This window comes from Serinus canaria, chromosome 3, assembly GCF_022539315.1.
Source record: "Serinus canaria isolate serCan28SL12 chromosome 3, serCan2020, whole genome shotgun sequence".
NCBI classification, from domain to species: domain Eukaryota; kingdom Metazoa; phylum Chordata; class Aves; order Passeriformes; family Fringillidae; genus Serinus; species Serinus canaria.
Window position 1 is genome coordinate 42,661,433 of NC_066316.1, and position 15,036 is coordinate 42,676,468.

The following is a 15,036-nucleotide window of genomic DNA, read 5'->3' on the forward strand; positions in this document are numbered from 1 at the left end:
GTACAGGGGTTTAAGTCCTTTCTATTCCAGCAATATTTTTAGATACTGCAGTGGAAAACATAACTTCTTCCTCAAGGAAAATTTGGAGGCTTCATTTTTAATTGGAACATAACCAGAATACCCAAAAAGACTTATTTTTCCCCATGGAATATTAAAAAGATGATGAGACTATCAGACTAGTCTCAGAATACTAGATCATGGTAATTTTACTGTAGTCAAAGCAATCTCATCTTTTTGCAAGAAAAGTGTGTATGGCAGCTTATTTAACATATGAAGCTGAAATTCATGCCTCAGTTTTGTTTTATTTGATTAAATTACGAAATGAGTTTTTAAGTAAATGCATTTGAAATTGACACAGAATATTGATGGGAGTCAGATTTGGTTATGTTTAGCCTAGGAACAGCAAATGCTGTGGTTGTGCAATCAGTCAGGTTTGGTGACAGATACACATGGAATTTCAAAACGGTTCTGAAAATAAACTTTGTTTATAATGGAATTTTTTCTAAATTTTGACCAGCCACTTGGAAATTTATTATGTACATCTCTAGCAATGATGCAGCTCCAGCTTGAAGAAGGTGACTTCAGAGCTGCTGGGAAGTGTGGTTAGTTGGAGCCACAGGAACCTGTAATGTCTGTAAGGCACAGTGATGGCCTGGCACCTCATAATAGGGATGTCTCTTTGGTGCATGCTGTTAATACAGAAATGCAGTTACACTCTCATTGTCTATCTTGCTTAAGGATACCTGTGCTAGTGCTGAAGCTTTATTTTGCTTTTTCAGTACATTCTGCAGCCCACAGAGAGGGAGTAAAGCAAGTGTGTCTTCTGATGGTCCTGCAGAATAGATGAAAACCTCTTGTTCTACACACTTGTTAAACACCTGTGCATGGAGATCGTAATTGTGTGATTGATTAATCATGCTTAAGCCAGACTTATGATGCATGTTTTATATATGGCATGGATGGATTTGCTTTGCAAGATTACAGTGGGAAATGATGCCTCAAAACACTTTATTTGAGATGCAGTATTTTTTAAAGAAGATACCGAAATGTATCTGTACTCTTTATGTGGAGATGAATTCACTTGTCTCTAAAGATGGACACAGAAATGCAATTGCCCTTTGCAAGCGCACGTGCCCTTACAAGGGAACATGGAAATGGAAATGGGTTTGCATTGTTTGCAGGTGCATTTTGAGAGGCAGATTATGGAATTGATACTTAACATAATGTGCTGATTACCTTGGAGTCCAGTCATGCAAAGATTTACAAGTGAGGGTTGTACAGATGACTGGGAGGAAGCCCACTGATTGTGAATTTGAAAGAACTCGCTGTGCAAGAGAGAAGTCAAATTTGGCATTGTGGAGCAAACACTCCAGATGATCTCTAATGCAGTCTCCAAAAGCTGACAGAAGCTGCAAAAATGGCTTTGGCAAGTTTCTAAACTTCTGTCTAAGAGATTTTTCTCTGTATTGATAGAAACTACATGCCTTAGTTTTGTCTCTTTCAAGGCAGTGATGGATAAATTTCTGAAATATGATAAAGCTGGGGGAAGCCTGAAGCTATACAAGCTTTCCATTTTCTTTCTTCATCATGTTGTAAAAACAGTGCAAATGTTTGAGATAATAAAGGATTCTATGCCAAGGGAAAAAAAATCTCTTGTTCTCTAACTGTATCTGTTTGAAATGTAATCATTCTGGTGGTGGAGTGTTACGACTCTAAAGGTAACATGTAGCATCCTGACCAGTTTAATCCTTGAGACACTGAAACTCATGAAAACCACTAATTTTTAGCTTTTCTCATTTTATTTTTCATAGGGTTAGACATGAAGAAATTGGTCTTTGTAATGAAAAAGAGCTCAGACTTTTGAGATCGACTTCCCAGGAGAGGACGCAGGTTTCAGCCACAAAACGAAACCAGCTTTTTCAAGAAAAGAAACGATTGCAGGTAACAGGACTGCAAAGTTGTGCATAGGAACCAGTGCTGTGTGGGGAAAACCTTGTAAGCTGTCACACAGAATTAAATAAATTTATTGTAATAGCGACTTTGCTTCTGTGTAGTAATTAGAGCCTTGGCTGGAGTCCAGTCGATAATCTAAGTGATGATTGGAGATGGCAGCCACAGGAGTTGTGTTAATCTCATTACAGAAATGCAGAGCTGGAAGGTTTGGTGGCTTGTGTGCATGCTTAAACTTTCCTCATTATCTTTTTAAGCATGCTCTTTGTTACAATGATGTTTTAATATTACACTGATCTTCCAAAGTTTTTATTTGAAGACAAAAAGTTTTCATCCATTTCTGGTTAGAATTTACTATAAATATGTGATTTACCAGCTTTTATTCCTGAAAGATGATTGATGCTTTTCATAAGGATGAAGGAATCATCACGGAGCAGTTAGCATTTGCTAACAATAGCATTACAATGACACATGATGTCACAACGTGATAGTTTGGCAAATGGAATGTTTCAAGATGGCATTAGTCCAATTTTAAGTCTGCAAGCCTTTTAAGCAAAATTTAGCTTTTTCTTTTCACCATCCTTCAAAAATCTCAATGTGCTGTCTAGTTACATGTCTTTTAAACCTTGGTGATCACACTCAGTAATGTAGCACCTTAGCTAATTTTTCTTTTTTTCTGTGGTCTCATCTTGAAATATTTTTTTGTGATATTTTCATTCCTTTGGTGGATGCAATAGTATAATAGTCTCTGTGTGTGTGCACACATAAATTTATATATATAAAAAAACCTGCAAAGAAGTAGAGAAAAGCATCTTATGTGGTCATTGCAAAATTATACTTCAGTGAGGAAATGTCTTTTTCTTATCCTGTTAATCACCTTTGTATTTTTTAGGTTCATTTCATCAACAAGAGGAGACATAGTGTAGTTCAGCATTATCAGTATGTAGAAAAGTTTTTAAATCTAGGCATACAAGAGGCACCTCAAGATGTTGAACTGAGAACTGCTGTACTTAAGACTCCACAAGAGCTAATTTTTACACTTGCTCAAGCTGAATCTTTATTCTTCTGTAATTATACTAGGAAAAATTAACCACACCAATATACAGGCATGCTGTTTATTAGCATTTTATCAAAATTACTGGGAATTCAAGGTTCTGGGGAATGCTGATCTGTGGTGATTGTTTGCACCCAGGAATCCCTAAAGATTGCTCCTGCCCAAACTCTTGCATGATCAGAAGTATTTTTTTTTTCTTAAATTTTCCTCAGCCCCACTTTTCTTTACTTTCTCTTCTGCTCTTTTCTGTTGGTTCTGCATTTGTCTTCAGGGATTTGAAAACCCGTGGCAGTATCTATAATTTATGTATAATATTTCTATTGCAATCTCTATTTCATGGAGAACATCAGTCCATAGGTGAGGCTGGAGGTGTACAGTCAGTACTGATTAGCTGCTGGGTTGGAAATCCCAGTTTAAACTCAAATCTGCAAAGTAGAACTCCAGCTTATGTTTAGTGAGATGAATATCATCTGCTGCTCCATGTTGAGACTTTAGGCCCTTTTTATCTGTCCCTGGAGGCTGACCAAGAGCACGCTAAAGGCTTCTTTGCATTTCTGGAAAAGAATGCAGGAGTATTCCAGTTTACTGATTAAAATTTCCATGCTCCCAAGAATGCCTGTGAACTATTCCTGAGCAGAGCAGCTTTCTTTCTGTGAATGCAGATTGTGTGCTTCTAGTATCTATTTATGTTGTACATTTCAATACTAGAAGTGTGATTATAAAACCAGATTCTGTTCATCTTGCTTTCTGTTCCCATGTAGGTTGCTTATTGCAGTGATTTCAATTACCACATTTTCGGAGTATGGAGGTCTCTGTATTAAGTAGGGCCTATTAAGATTTTGGCAATATTCCCAAGGCACTAAAACAGAGACAGAATTGTCCTTTGTGCACACTAAAAGCCTAATTTGAGAGTGAAAGAAACAAAACTGATGTTTTTGGTTTGCTGACCTTGTCCTTGACAAATGCCTGTGGGTTGAAACATGGGCCATACCATTCTCTTCTTGCTATGTCTAAAACCATAGAAGGAGGAAAATAATTGAGGAACCTAGTGTGCAGGACTATTAGAAGTTGAAATTTTGGAGCTAGTCAACCTTTGAATGTACAAGGACCATTTCTTGTTCTAGGTGATACTTGAGAAAGCTGGTTACAGTGCAGCAAACTTGAAAGTGTATTTGTTAACAAAATTTGTGAACTTAACTTCATGTAAATTGCATTGAAAACATTAAAATAATGTTAAAGTTATCAAGTGAATATCTAAAAAGCAAAGAAATGCCAAAGTCTGTTATCTGTGTGTAGTACATATGTTTTATAAGAGTCTGTAATACTGAATTATGCCTTTTTCCCTCCCCTAGATCCCTGCCTTATACATAACTGAAGCATCTGTTCAGATATTCAGAATATTATTTTATCTTCATTACTCAGTATTTGACCCCAGAACCCTTTTACTGTGTGCCACTCAAACCTTCTTTTGAATAGAAGTTTATTAATTTGTGAGTTTGAATTTGGGCTCCTTTTATAATATTAATCAACATGGCATCTTAGTGATTCAAACCCACTTAATTTTATCTCTGCAACACCATTTTGGGTGTTACTGCCATTTGCTCAGATGCAGAATGGAGAAGTGAATTGCCATAAAAAGCCATATGGTTGCTTCTAACATCAGTGTTGTAATGCCTAATTTTTTACTTATTAAAGATTTGGTTTTTTGTTTTTCATTTTTATTTTTAGTTGGACTGAATGTGATCAGAGTTTGAAATTGAGCTTTGGTTTCTGTTGAGAGCCTGTAGATAGCATCTCAGAGATCTCTTGCAGGTTGTATAGAAAATTAATGAACATACAATCTGTGGCTATGTGTGGACATAATAGTTTAAATGGCTTGCAAAGTTTCCCAGAGACAGTAAGAAGTGTAGGAATAGAATCACATTCTCCAGTATGGTGTTCATCTAGTTTGATGACAACTTTCACTCAGCAACCCAGTTTCCTTCAACAAGTGCTGCTTCCTTGGATGCAGGCTGTCTGTTGGGTTTTCAAGGAAAAACTGTTCAAGGATGAAGTACAAATTCATGAAGATTTTTTTTAACTTTTGGCCTCTCACTTCAGGAAGGACATAGAGGTGCTTGAGCACGTCCAGAAAAGAGCAGTGAAGCTGGTGAAGGGTCTGGAGCACAAGTTTGATGAGGAGCAGCTGAGGGAGCTGGGAGTGTTTAGCCTGGAGAAAAGGAGTCTCAGTGAGGACCTTATCACTCTCTACCTGCCAGGAGGCTGTAGCCAGCTTGGTCTCTTCTCCCAAGTAACCATTGACAGGAAAAGAGGAAATGGCTTCAAGCGGTACCAGGGGAGAATAAGATTGGACATGAGGAAGAATTTCTTCACTGAGAGGGTGTTCAGGCTTTGGAGTAGGCTGCCCAGGGAGGTGGCAGAATCACCATCCCTGGAAATGGTCGAGAAATGGCTTGACATAGCACTTGGTGCTCTGGTTTAGTTGACAAGGTGCTGTTCAGTCAAAGGTTCGGCACGATGATGTTGGAGCTGTTTTTCAGCATTAATGATTCTACAGTTCCATGGTTCTAAAAATTGTAGTTTGCTCTTGCAAGAAACATCAATATCATAATGCACACAATTTGCACTTCTAGAGAAATGAGTGCAACTGACATTGAAGTTCTGTGCATTTTAAGTCAAGGGAAGGATTTTGTGCTTTCAGTTAAAATGAAATGTTACTTGTCAGAAGGGCTGATTAGATAGTAAGTGATTCTCTGCTTGCATCCTGTGCTTCATGTCTTCATGAATTGGAACCATCAGGCAAGCCATTGCAGGGATATTCTGCAGGATAGATGTTGGATCAGTTTAGCCGCCAGTCTGTAGGACAAGATCCTGTTGCCGTGGGTGATCTGGCATTTGTTTTTTTGGTGGAGGTTTTAGCTTGTGAACTTGTGAAATACCTATGTATTTTAAAAGTGAAAGAGGACTGACAGTAAGTGTTGGAAGAGGAACCTGAAGTGCCATGTTGAAGTGGAGGTGGTGAGTTTCAGACTGCTGGAAGCACTAGAGTTTCTGAGTACAACTGACATAAGAATTTTTGTGTGTCAACAAGAGGATGTCTCATTTAATGTTTGCTAAATTGAAAAAATTTAATTCATGCTACTTCTGACACTTGTACTGTTTTTTCTTAGGAGCAAATGGGTTTCTTTTATAAGATTCATAGTATGCTTTGGTTTCTGTTCTATGCAGAAAGAAATTGAAGATCTCCGAACAAGACTGGCCTTATTAGAAGGAAAGGATCAACAGCTGAGAAGAGAAATTGAAGAACAAGATAGGCTTATTCAGTCACAGGACTGTGAACTGGCTGCTTTACTTGGCTGCATTTCTTTGAGAGAGCTGCAGGAAATAAGCAAGGCTGTGGACGACACTTTAGCATCCTCCTATCAAATTCCATTCAGTTTAGATCTTCCAGGAGCTCTAAAGAGGTATTTAAATTCCAGTTTAGATGTAGAGTCTTGTATCTTCCTGTATGTTCTGCTGAATTAGCTGTCAGTTGTTTTCTTCATCCTTATTCCAGCTAATTATCTGGATTTAGACACTTTAAAACTTTCTGATAAGAGATTTTGGCGTTGTTAATATTAATGTACTTCCTCAGAGGAGTTTGTATCTATTTGAATGTCTTGCACTTCATGCTCTCTTATGGTGAAGACCCACCTGCAGAAAGCATGTGTGTCCATCAACTGTTAATTCCTATCATGAGCTTACACTATTTCTTGTTAGCTGGTGAAATTCTTTCTCCAGTTTGGTAATGCAGTAATTCAGACATATTTCTTACAGCCTGGAAATGTGTACTAGGCACCATTCAAGTAAATATTAGAGATGCTTCTTGCTTCCAGACAATAAAGTCTGATGTGATGAGGAGTGCTAGACTCTTCAAGACAGTGGACTTGAGGCAGTGGGGAAGAGGTTGCAGCAGGAATAATTTTGGAACACTCACAGTTAAATGAACAGTAGATGCATCCTTTAAATGGAAAAGTAGCTACTCTAGGCAGTATTTTGGAAATAACCTCATCTTTATTTAAGAAAGCAATTGAAGTACTGAAACTGTACTGGACTTTGGTGATGGGACTTTGAAAGTGGTAGTGCTGCTGTGTCACCAAGAGAAAATAAAATTCCTGTTTATCCTAATGTACTTTTCTTCCAGAAAAGCAATAACCATGTTGCTTGCAATTTTTTATCTCCCATCATGTTTATTGGATTTAGTTTGGTTGTATTAACATTCATGAGAAATTGCTGCTCATGTGTGCTAATTTATACAGATTTTTTGTAAGTCAGCAGAACATTTTATAGAGGTGGTATTCTTCTCTTTTGACATATGTTTAAAAGTTTAAATTAGGTTATGAGAAATAGTTTCTTGCATTAAGTTTAGCTTGTTTTGATAATATCTTATACCTGTGTTTCTGAGATTGAGGAATAAAAGATCTTAGGCAGTCTGAGAAACTGATTTGAGTTTTCTTGGTTTTGGATTTGCTTATGAAAGAATATTCAGATTTTTTTTTTTCTCTCATTGCTGTTGTAATATTTGCACTTTCTTCGCTGGGAAGTTATTTAAAAGTGAGTTAAATAGTATGGGTTCAGGAGGAATTTTCTCTGAGTTGTTTGCTTACTAGCACCATGAACAGCACAATCACTTGAGAGAAAACAGGCATTCATTATTCAAAATGAGTTCATAACTGGAATGAAAATTTTAAAATAATTTCTTTCCTTTCTGTTTATTTTTAAAAGATGCAGTGAATGAAATCTCTCTTTTTTCTTTTTTCTTTTTTTGGGGGGGGGAGGGGTGTTTGTTTGGTTTTTTTTGTTTGTTGACTTTGTTGTCACCAGTGGTCAGGTGATTCTGCTCTCATTCCCATAGCTGGAGTTCTGCTGTTGGGACTCCTCTGGTGTGTTGACCTTGGCTGCACACCAGGTGCTCACCAAGCCACTCTATCACTTCCTCTTCCCAGCTGGCCTGGGGAGAGAAAATAAGATGGAGAACAATCCATAAGTTGAGATAAGGCAGTTTACTAAAGTAAAAGCAAAATTTTCCATGCATGCAAGCAAGGGTTTTACTCTTTACTTTCCATCATCAGGGGATGTCCAGGCACTTCCCAAGAAGCAGGGCTTCAGCACCTGTAGTGGTTGCTCTGGAAGACAAGCACTGTAAATAATGAATGGCCTTGCTTCCTCTTCCTTTTGTTAGATTTTATATCAGCAGACATCCCAAACATCCTGTAGTATGGACTGTCCCTTTGGTCAGTGGGAATCAGATGTCCTTGGTATGTCCCTTCCCAGGATTTTGCCTAACCCCAGCCTACTGCTGGTGTGGGAGGGCAGAATGTTGGAAGGAGGGGGCTGATGCTGTGGCAGTGCACACTGGTGTGCTTCCAACACCTTTCCAGCCACCAATGCAAAGCAAAGCACTGTGGGGAAAGTTAACTCCATCTCAGCTAAACCAAGTACAGGACACATAAATGCAGTTATTTAACAGTGAGAGTTTCTTCAGATTAACTGATGGGTGGCTTCCTTTTTGAGCTGTGCAGTCTATCATACCTCAAGTACAGAGATTTTATGTCTGAATCCAGGCTTGTCCTCCTTCTGTAAGATGAAAAAGCATCATGCACATAGTAAGATATTTGGTGTGGGTATAATTCCCTTGTGCCTATGGGCATCCCCCAGACTGTCAGACAGTTAAACAATAATTTAGGAGATTACCTTGTTTAAACTTCTGCTCAAAGTGAGGCTACAATTTCCAAGTGAGATCAGGTTGCTCTGGGCCCTATATCTCTGAGTTTTGTATATCTTTAAAGACGGAGATTTTGCAGCCTTGCTAGGCATCCTGCACTTCACCACTCTTGCTGTAAACTCCTTTTCCTTTGTCTTGCCAGAATTTCCATGGTTGCAACTTGCATTGGCTTATTCTAAATCAGTACTTCTTGTGGCAGAAGTATTGCCTATTAGGTAACAGGTTTACATACTTTGTTGATGCTAGTTCAACATAATAGTTTTAAATTCCAAAGTCTTGGCATAGTTAATCTGGAAGAGATTTTTCTAGAAATTTGCATTTGATTTATGAATAATTGCAGAGGAGAAAAAAAATTTTCTAAATTTAGAGCTATCTGTGTGAGAAATAAAGCTGTTACTCATGCACATGTGCTAAAGATCAGTGATTATGTAGAAAGTTCAATATCAATGGACAGTAAATTGCAAACTCCTCACTGCTGGGCTGCAAGATACTCTGTATTTATTCTAGCAACATTGTGCTTGTCAGTAAAGTACTGCTGTAATGTGCTTTTGCATAATTATTTGTTGACTACATGAATTGCATTCGGCACTGGAGTAACACAGGCAGGGCTAGTGTGAAGCATCTCTTAAGACAATCTGTGCTGTAATGAATTGTATTTGGTGGCTTGCAGCTCACTAAAAGATAAAAAATTGTTCAATATATTGAAGCAAACTTCCAGGAACATGACAGGATATGTTAAACAAAGAAGACTTGCCAAGTACTTGCCCTTCTATGTGAAGGAGGAAAAGAGCAACACTGGGACGAGCATTGGTTCTAAGCTTATTTTTCTTTTCGAGTGTTGTTATTTTTTCAGGAGTGTTCTTTGTTTTGCCTTATCTTTGGTATGTGCTGAACTTTTAAAATACAAACAGCCTTTGTCAATACTTAAAGCGTGCTTTGAATTTGAAGAATTAAGAAATGTTAGATGCATTACCCTGGGACCTTACTTGAGGGCTATTGGAAGACACGGTTAAAACCTGCTGGTTAATGGGCAAAGAAAAATGTTTTGACAGGGAATTCTCACTGAGGTTGAGACTGCAAAATATGGTAGTTTTGCTCATCCAGACAGGCTTAATTGCTCTTGGTAAGCTAAAGGGTATAATCATTATTTTAAAATGGGAAATTGCAGGGCAAAAGCTCAGCTCACTTGTATGAGGTTGTGTGGAGATGTGTTTAAAAGGTGGGAGCATCTGGTGCTGTGTGCACTGTGACATGCCAGTGTTTTAACTGAAGACAACACACTGAAATCAGAGGAAAATGGGTCTGCGTGTTTCAGCATGAAGTACTTTCTTCTGGAGATTGCAAAAGGTATCCAAATATATAATTTTCATATTTGCTACTGGACACCATTTCAGAAATACGTGGTTTTAACTAGTGTAACTTGCATTTTCTAATTCTAAAGGAAGACCATATTAATTATTTGACCTGTTCACTTCAATATCTGTTAGTTCCTTTATTTGTTTCTTTCCATTTCACAACACAGACTAGGGAAATCTGTTTTCTTTCAGTTTATTTTTAGTTTCATTTTGCAGTTTCTTTGTTTTATCCTTATCTGCAGATGCCTGTGTTCTTACAGCATGCCATTCTTAAAATAACTGGCACTGCTCCATCTGGACTATTGTCTGGGCACTGATTGCTGGTTGAAAGAAATTCAATTATATACCTTTCAGAATATTAGAATGTTCTACCTCTTCTTCAGGTGGAACAGGTTTTGATTAGTAAGTGCTTGTTCTATGGTGGGTTTGTGGGACCGTCTGAAGATAAGGAAATTCTCTGTTATGTGTATTAGTTATTAGAGGGTGGCCAGTGGTGCAAGGAACTGAACTTGAACATTTATGCAGCCAGTTCACTCTGCTTTTGTGACTTCTGGAATTCATTTGAGAAAGATCAATTAGAAATGAAGCACAAGTACTCAGTGGGGTGTAAATCCTTTTTGTTGGAGTGTACTCAAAATATTCAGCAACTTCATTTGAAGACAAATCCTGATAAGGGCAAAAGAGCTGGGTTTTTTAGAGAACTTGGTCTACTCGAGTAAAGTGGGAAAGAAGACTTCAACATAGTTTCACATACTAACTTAGGAAAGTAGTATTTGGAATGGGCTGTCATTTTTTGTTGTTGGGAGAGACTGTTTGCTGCTGTTCAGGGCCCCACTGGAAAGTGTTGTTCTTGTGGGTAATTAGGCAGAAAGGGCTCACAGTCTGGTTGTACTCAGGAATGTGCATTCTTTAAAAACCTGTGGCACCCAGAAAAGCTTGTGTTTCCTTCTTGCTGGTTGGTGGAGACCTTGTGGTGATCTTGTTGATGACCTCGGTGGGAATCTGACGCCATCCATCTTGCCACTTTACTCCCAGGAACTGGATCTCTCGGGCAGGTCCCTTGACTTTGCTCTTCCTGATGGCACAACTGGTTTCCAGCAGAATCTGGATGATTTTCTTCCCTTTCTCAGTACAGGCTGTGTTCCCCCACACAATGATGTCATTGATGTACTACAGGTGTTCTGGAGCCTCACCCTTTTCCTGGTGCAGCCTGGATCAGTCCATGGCAGATGGTGGGACTGTGCTTCCACCCCTGGGGCAGTCAGTTCCAGGTGTACTGCACATCCCTCCAGGTGAAGGCAATTTGAGGCCTGCATTCTGCTGCCAGAGGAATGGAGAAAGACGCCTTAGCAATGTCAGTGGTGGCATACCACTTCACTGCCTTGGACTCCAGCTCGTACTGGAGTTCCAGCATGTCTGGCACAGCAGCGCTCAGCGGTGGAGTCACTTCATTCAAGCCATGATAGTCCACAGTCAATCTCCATTCTCTGTCAGACTTGTGCACAGGCCAGATGGGGCTGTTGAAGGGTGAGTGGGTCTTGCTGACCACCCCTTGTCTCTCCAGCTCACAGATCATTTTGTGGATGGGAATCACGGCATCTCGATTCATCCGATACTGCTGGTGGTGCACCATCGAGGTGGCAATTGGCACTCATTGTTCTTCCACTTCAGGAGTCCTACTGCAGATGGGTTTTCTGATAGTCCATGCAAAGTGTTCAACTGCTTAATGTCCTCTGCCTCTACAGCCACTATCCCAAACGCCCATCTGAGTCTCTTTGGGTCTTTGTAATAGCCATTCCGGAGGAACTCCCAATTTCTTATCAAATGTCATAACCCAGCTTGAGCCTTGATAATATGATTGTTTCATTTTCAGCTAGTCCCATACCTGGTTTGTCTTTGACAAAGCCATCATCTCAGCTTTCTCAAAGTATTTGACTACAGTCAAATAAGTAAGAGGCTAAGACAAGTCATAGGTGAAAGAAGAGATCTGCCTCGTCTTTTGTGAGCTGACTGATTCAGAGGTTCATCTTTCTTATAGATAGATAGATAGGTCTTTTCCTCTCCATTTTGTCTGCCTAGGATTAATTTCATTCCTTTGTTCTTTGCCTAGGAGTAGAGTTCATGGGCAAGTGGCTTTGTTTCCTTTCTTGTGGCAGCAAATCTAGGAGGAGCAATGTGCCATGAAGTGTCTGTGCTTTTGCACGTGATGTGAATTTGCTTTCTGTGAAGGTGCAAACGTGGCTCAGAAGTTCATAATGACTCTGATCCCGCTGGAGGAGGAGAGGGGACTCCCATTGTAGGGAAGAAAAAGGGCTTCTGCAAAGTCTACTCCCACACTGTAGGCACTGGCTTTCCTTGGGAAGAACAGGGGGAATTAAAAATTGAGCAGGGAAAGGAAAGAGCCAGTCTTCCAACATGGAGGACAGAGCTATTGCTGTCAACCTGAATTGTTTTGGAGCAATCTTAAATGCAGTTTTTTGTCCTTCCAAGCAGTGTTATAGTAGGAAAAAGTCGCAGCAGAAGGATAAGTAACACTTGCTTGAGTGCTCATGTGTATGGTGTAATGAGGAATCTGGTTTTCCCTGCTGAGCATCTGGTTCCCCCTGCTTGCTTGAACAGCATCCAGTGGGATGTAGCAGCCTAAAAAGCCCAGGCCACATATGTGCGGATTCCTCTGGGTATGTGCACAATGAGATTTACTTCTCTTCAGGGAAAAATGACCAGCTGTCTCAATCAATGTGTGATACTAAATTAGTTTGTATATAATGAAGAGAAACAGCTAGCAACAATATCCAGGGACAGACCCTTTCAGTCAGTGAAGTAAAATGGATGTTATTCTTAGGAGAATAATTGCAACTGCTGTGGGCAAGCTCTAGTTTTTGTGCACTCCAGACAGATGTAGCAGAAGAATGGGGATCTATTGATACATCAGAAAATCTGGGGAAAGTGTTAGTTAGGATGTGATGAGCTGCTCCTGCAGATAGCTGTTTGATTGTCCCTTTGTTCTCATTCTGATGCTCCTGTTCCTGATAGCAGCTGAAGCAACAACTGCTTCAACTGCCCTGCAGCATCAGCTGGCAGAAGAGTGGTGGGAAATCTAGCACCATATGAATGCTTTGGTTGGTTGGAACAGCCAGCTGGTTTGGCTGTCTGAATGGTGATTTATAGGATCAGAAGGTTTCTCAATACATGGCAATAAAAATTGAACTTGCTGTGATGATTTAAGATGCCAGCAGCATCTTCAGGTGTCTGTGAACTGTCTTTTCTGCTGGAGTGATTTTATGTAAAAGCCCCAAAACCATACTGAGATTCTGCCTCTGTCCTTGTATTGCTGGCATTTAAGAAACCACTTTATTAATCATTCTTATTGAAAATTGTGAAGTGTCATCCAATGCCCTGATTTTTCTTCAGGTCTCCTAAGTGGGGCTACTCTCTGGCAGCACTCAGCAAATAAGAGTTGACTCTTTTTAAAGTTTTTATGTACGCAACAGCTGGGCAGGATGATGAGTTTTTTAAGTAAACTGCCTATAGGTGTAAGTCTTTGAGAGTTGACAAAGGCAAGTACAGTCACTGAGCAACCCATGAGCCAGTGAGACACCCTGTTGGTAAGCTGAGGTTATACAAACATTGGGAAAGTATATTTCCAGTTCTGACTCTTGAAAAATTCTGAGTGGGAAAGCACATGTATTAAAGCAATCCTTGAGGTACAGCAACAGTGAAGAAATACTGCTCTGCAAATGATAGCTTGAAAAAGAGCAAATTGCTCTTCTTCAAAAAGAAGAAAAACTAGCTCTCTGATCACTCAGAGGTAGGTGCATAATCTCAGGTTCTCATTCATATTCCTTTGAGAACTTTGTAGATTGAAATGTGCAGAAAGTGCTATGCTCCTGTACCTTAAAGTACATCTCTTGATAGTTGTTGTCTCAAATCAGATTAAATTTTGAGCTTGGAAGTTTTCCAAGGTGAGACTTTGCATTTTACTTCTAATACAGTGACTAGTCCTTGCAGCTGCCAGAAATTTCATTTTTATTATGAGTTAAGAACAACTTTTCTCTACTTGTCTTTAATGTCCTCATGAGCACTTTCAGGTTTTGATAGAGAAATTGGATTTTTACCACATCAGTTGAGCAGAAATTTTCTATTTTTATAATTCTTTAACTAGCTCTGTCATCATATAGAAGTTTTCTGTGGGCTGCATTATCAAAATAAAAATCAGAGTTTATTTGGAAAACCCTGACTTAAGTTTAAAGAGTGGTTTTACTTCCCATTAAAAAGATATGCTGCTGTGAAAATACCATTGTTTTAAGTCCCATGGATCATTGCACAAAGATGAAAAGGAATTTATGTACTTGGCTGAAAAATTGCTTTCTGGGTATGGTGATACTCAGATGTGTAACCCAGACAGGCTTATGAGACAATCCTATTTCTTTCTTGATTAGATAGAATTCACTTTGTGGTCAAGAGTTTCAAAAGAGAACAAAAAGTGGTGGTTTACCTTTGTGCATCTAACGCATTCTAGCCCTGAATGTCCCTAATTGAGCAGAAGTGTAGGGCCAGCAACGCCCTCTAGGTCTTGTCCTGGTAAAATCTGCCCATAGTGTCTGTAAATAATCATCTGTTAGTTTTGCTCAAGTAAACTTTGGAAACAAGTATGTTTTCTTATTTTTATCTTTAGTCCTAGTTGTACATGTCTAGCTTAAAGATGCCTCTTGTTAAATATAGTTTTGTTCAAAGCTCTTTTTTTTATGAGTTGTTTTCAAAACTTTCTGAAATATGCCCAATGAGGGAACTATTAAAAAAACAAGGAGGTTATTGATTTGATTTTATACTGTTTATTCTCTAAAGGCACAGGGAAGTCCATATACTGAAGACTTTTGGTGGATTTTTGCCTTGATGTAGAGTGTATCAGACAT

The 15,036-nt window shown here is 39.1% G+C and overlaps 1 protein-coding gene across 1 annotated transcript in view; it reads left to right on the forward strand.

Moving 5' to 3' along the window:
• Positions 1–15,036, forward strand: part of DISC1 (DISC1 scaffold protein) — a 188,439-nt gene that overhangs the window by 56,728 nt on the left and 116,675 nt on the right. Inside the window, exons 5-6 of the mRNA XM_050972620.1 lie at positions 1,812–1,941; positions 6,233–6,468. Of these exons, the coding sequence (XP_050828577.1) occupies positions 1,812–1,941; positions 6,233–6,468 (366 nt within the window). The remainder of the gene's footprint in view (positions 1–1,811; positions 1,942–6,232; positions 6,469–15,036) is intronic.